Source organism: Pygocentrus nattereri, chromosome 3 (assembly GCF_015220715.1).
Source record: "Pygocentrus nattereri isolate fPygNat1 chromosome 3, fPygNat1.pri, whole genome shotgun sequence".
NCBI lineage: Eukaryota > Metazoa > Chordata > Actinopteri > Characiformes > Serrasalmidae > Pygocentrus > Pygocentrus nattereri.
Window position 1 is genome coordinate 647,171 of NC_051213.1, and position 5,000 is coordinate 652,170.

At 43.6% G+C, this 5,000-nt stretch overlaps 1 protein-coding gene across 4 annotated transcripts in view; it reads left to right on the plus strand.

Annotated features, from left to right (window-relative positions):
• The window catches only part of slc6a16b (solute carrier family 6 member 16b), a 22,455-nt gene that overhangs the window by 8,089 nt on the left and 9,366 nt on the right, over positions 1-5,000 (plus strand). For all 4 annotated transcript variants that reach the window (XM_037537245.1, XM_037537244.1, XM_037537242.1 and 1 more), the window contains exons 5-8: positions 166-341; positions 620-730; positions 1,730-1,971; positions 2,094-2,265. In XM_037537245.1, coding sequence (XP_037393142.1) covers positions 166-341; positions 620-730; positions 1,730-1,971; positions 2,094-2,265 — 701 coding nt within the window. The remainder of the gene's footprint in view (positions 1-165; positions 342-619; positions 731-1,729; positions 1,972-2,093; positions 2,266-5,000) is intronic.

Consider the following 5,000-nt stretch of genomic DNA (forward strand, 5'->3'; position numbering starts at 1 on the left):
GAGCTCAACTGCTGTAGCTGAATGGGTGGGGCCTTGTGATAAACGTTGCAATGACACATTTCATAAGGGCGTAATAAGTACAGTTGAAGTTTTAAATAGAGGTGAAGTGTTGGTGGTCAGTGATTGGTCAGTATATAACCCCCCCCCCCTTTCCACACCACCCAGTGGCTGAATGTGCTGCGAGTTCCGCCACCTCGTACTTCTGGTACCGGAAAGCTCTGGACGTCACGGACTCCATCAGCGAGACCGGGCAGTTTAACCTGGTCATCACCGGCTGTCTGGCCATAGCGTGGGTCATCGTCTGTCTTGCCATGTACAAGGGAATCAAATCCACCGGCAAGGTCAGACACTGTTCACTGAGAACGGACATAAGTATTGATTAGGTTCTCGGTTAACGGTATGTTTATTGATTTATCTGCTAATTGTCGATTGATACTAATTTATGTCGTTTGTTTTCTGGAAGACACTTGATCGATTTTGTGGAATTAGTTCATTTACGTGGGATTGTTATTTAATTATGGGCGATATTGTGTTCATTGATAGATGATGACAATGTTTTCTGTTTGGTTATTGATTATGGATTTGTAGCTGATGTGTTTACTGATGTATTGATTTATAGGTGATGTATTTTTCCTCGGTGTTTCCGTACGTGGTGCTGCTGTGTTTTCTGGTCCGAGGTCTGATGCTAGACGGAGCTTCGGAGGGCATCATGTACATGCTGTACCCCAAGGTACACCCCCCCCCCCCACACACACACACGCATTAAACATGTAGTGCATATGCTCATTTTATTTCTTTCCTGAGCAGAAACTGCATTTTTCCTGCTGTAGCATTCCACACCAGAACAGAACCACACCTTAGAACCAAATATAATTGAGGTTTCTTAGGTTCTGCTAAAAAGGGTATATTACAGTGCAAATATTAGGCCATCACTATTAAAATAACCGTTTTCCCACTTAGTTTTGTAATTTTTATTATTATTATTATTATTATTATTATTATTATAGTAATCTATGGAACATCAGAACCAGTCAGCCGTCTAATTCTTGGCCTCCCGATCTCGTTTCAGTCCAGTCGGAGTTTATTGAACACGTTTGATTGTTTTTAAACTCTAGTCTGAGTGTAATCTAGTGTGAACTGATCAACGGCTCAGTCTGAGCGAATTCTTGCTACAGCCAATGGAAACTGAGAGCATGGAAGAAAATACAGCAAGTAAACAAAGAGAAATATTGAAAAGTCGAGTTTAAGGAGCAAATTTATTTACATTTAACACTAAAATTACCAACTGATCACATTTTTAAATCCGTGACCCTTAATCATGTTCATCTGCAATCAGCAGAGAGAACAGCAGCAGCAGCGCACGTTTGTTTATTTGCGTCTCCTAGTAACGGGAAAACGTGAAAGTTTGCGTGAATTCAGTGAGTTTCCTTCGGTGTAACTACAGCTGAACGTAGTGTGTGATCCCTAATTGTTTAGTGTGGATCCCCAATATTTTAGCCACCCAAAGAAATATCCAGAAACCAGTCTGACACTGAGAGACACCCAATCTTTTATGATGTAAGTCTTTAAAATTTGTGCAGTGAGTCAGAGGCTCAAGACCAAGAGGACTAAAACTTGAGAGGAACCAAGACTCCAAAGGGGAACCCATCCTCCTTTCGTCCACGCAGGATAGCAGACAGTGACATGGCATTGTGTTTTATTTCGGTGTTTGTATCTGTGTGTGTTGTAGCTGGAGATCTGGGGTAACGTGCAGGTGTGGCGTCAGGCGGCTACGCAGGTGTTTTTTGCGCTGGGGTTGGGTTTCGGTTCCGTTATTGCGTACTCCTCCTACAACCCGCGCAGCAACAACTGTCACCGTGACGCCATCACCGTCTCAAGCGTCAACTTCTTCACCTCCGTCCTGGCCTCGCTGGTGGTGTTCGCCGTGCTGGGATTCAGAGCCAAAACCTTCGCCAAGGAGTGCATCATACGGTACACACACGCTCTGTTTCAGGCTGATTGTTAATCTTAGCCTGTATATTGAGGTTAGTGCCAGTGTGGATATGTACGGGTGTTTATATTGTGGTAACTTGAAATGTATGTGTCTGTTCCAGTAATCTGAAGCTGGTATCTGAGGCTGGTATTACTTCTCTGCTCATCAACGTGACGGAGCCAAATTCCGTGTCTTTGGAGACGTATGCACACTGGTATGAGTTCCAAGGCAAGGGGCTGTACATCACTGACACCAACATCACATCCTGTAATCTGGATGACGAGATGAAGAAGGTACACAGACGCCTTTTTATATGAAAAAATAAAGGCTTGTGTGGACAGTTGAGTTTTTCTTTTAAAGCATTATAGTAGAATAATTCTGGAGAATTTCTGTCTCTCAGGGTGTAGAGGATACAGAGGGCTATTTCCTAAAGCAAGATATTTTAATAAACTGAATATCATAGGCCAGAAGTTGAAGACTGTCCAATAGGAATTTTCCTTAGCTCTTCTTATTGGTTAGTTGTTTGAGATTAACTGGTCTCTTTCAGGGTGTAGAGGGAACAGGTTTGGAGTTTGAGATTATCTGGTCTCTTTCAGGGTGTAGAGGGAACAGATTTGGAGTTTGAGATTATCTGGTGTCTTTCGGGGTGTAGAGGGAACAGGTTTGGAGTTTGAGATTATCTGGTCTCTCTTTCAGGGTGTAGAGGGAACAGGTTTGGAGTTTGAGGTTATCTGGTCTATCTTTCAGGGTGTAGAGGGAACAGGTTTGGAGTTTGAGGTTATCTGGTCTATCTTTCAGGGTGTAGAGGGAACAGGTTTGGAGTTTGAGGTTATCTGGTCTCTTTCAGGGTGTAGAGGGAACAGGTTTGGAGTTTGAGGTTATCTGGTCTCTTTCAGGGTGTAGAGGGAACAGGTTTGGAGTTTGAGGTTATCTGGTCTATCTTTCAGGGTGTAGAGGGAACAGGTTTGGAGTTTATTGAGATTATCTGGTCTCTCTTTCAGGGTGTAGAGGGAACAGGTTTGGAGTTTATTGAGATTATCTGGTCTCTCTTTCAGGGTGTAGAGGGAACAGGTTTGGAGTTTGAGGTTATCTGGTCTCTTTCAGGGTGTAGAGGGAACAGGTTTGGAGTTTGAGGTTATCTGGTCTATCTTTCAGGGTGTAGAGGGAACAGGTTTGGAGTTTATTGAGGTTATCTGGTCTATCTTTCAGGGTGTAGAGGGAACAGGTTTGGAGTTTATTGAGATTATCTGGTCTCTCTTTCAGGGTGTAGAGGGAACAGGTTTGGAGTTTATTGAGATTATCTGGTCTCTCTTTCAGGGTGTAGAGGGAACAGGTTTGGAGTTTATTGAGATTATCTGGTCTCTTTCAGGGTGTAGAGGGAACAGGTTTGGAGTTTGAGGTTATCTGGTCTCTCTTTCAGGGTGTAGAGGGAACAGGTTTGGAGTTTGAGGTTATCTGGTCTATCTTTCAGGGTGTAGAGGGAACAGGTTTGGAGTTTATTGAGATTATCTGGTCTCTTTCAGGGTGTAGAGGGAACAGGTTTGGAGTTTGAGATTATCTGGTCTCTCTTTCAGGGTGTAGAGGGAACAGGTTTGGAGTTTGAGGTTATCTGGTCTCTTTCAGGGTGTAGAGGGAACAGGTTTGGAGTTTGAGGTTATCTGGTCTCTTTCAGGGTGTAGAGGGAACAGGTTTGGAGTTTGAGATTATCTGGTCTCTCTTTCAGGGTGTAGAGGGTGCAGGTTTGGAGTTTGAGGTTATCTGGTCTCTTTCAGGGTGTAGAGGGAACATGTTTGGAATTTGAGGTTATCTGGTCTTTCTTTCAGGGTGTAGAGGGAACATGTTTGGAATTTGAGGTTATCTGGTCTTTCTTTCAGGGTGTAGAGGGAACAGGTTTGGAGTTTGAGGTTATCTGGTCTCTTTCAGGGTGTAGAGGGAACAGGTTTGGAGTTTGAGGTTATCTGGTCTCTCTTTCAGGGTGTAGAGGGAACAGGTTTGGAGTTTGAGGTTATCTGGTCTATCTTTCAGGGTGTAGAGGGAACAGGTTTGGAGTTTATTGAGATTATCTGGTCTCTTTCAGGGTGTAGAGGGAACAGGTTTGGAGTTTATTGAGATTATCTGGTCTCTCTTTCAGGGTGTAGAGGGAACAGGTTTGGAGTTTATTGAGATTATCTGGTCTCTCTTTCAGGGTGTAGAGGGAACAGGTTTGGAGTTTGAGATTATCTGGTCTCTCTTTCAGGGTGTAGAGGGAACAGGTTTGGAGTTTGAGATTATCTGGTCTCTCTTTCAGGGTGTAGAGGGTGCAGGTTTGGAGTTTGAGGTTATCTGGTCTCTTTCAGGGTGTAGAGGGAACAGGTTTGGAGTTTGAGGTTATCTGGTCTCTTTCAGGGTGTAGAGGGAACAGATTTGGAGTTTGAGATTATCTGGTCTCTCTTTCAGGGTGTAGAGGGTGCAGGTTTGGAGTTTATTGAGATTATCTGGTCTCTCTTTCAGGGTGTAGAGGGAACATGTTTGAGGTTATCTGGTCTATCTTTCAGGGTGTAGAGGGAACAGGTTTGGAGTTTATTGAGATTATCTGGTCTCTCTTTCAGGGTGTAGAGGGAACAGGTTTGGAGTTTATTGAGATTATCTGGTCTCTCTTTCAGGGTGTAGAGGGAACAGGTTTGGAGTTTGAGGTTATCTGGTCTCTTTCAGGGTGTAGAGGGAACAGGTTTGGAGTTTGAGGTTATCTGGTCTATCTTTCAGGGTGTAGAGGGAACAGGTTTGGAGTTTATTGAGGTTATCTGGTCTATCTTTCAGGGTGTAGAGGGAACAGGTTTGGAGTTTATTGAGGTTATCTGGTCTATCTTTCAGGGTGTAGAGGGAACAGGTTTGGAGTTTATTGAGATTATCTGGTCTCTCTTTCAGGGTGTAGAGGGAACAGGTTTGGAGTTTATTGAGATTATCTGGTCTCTCTTTCAGGGTGTAGAGGGAACAGGTTTGGAGTTTATTGAGATTATCTGGTCTCTTTCAGGGTGTAGAGGGAACAGGT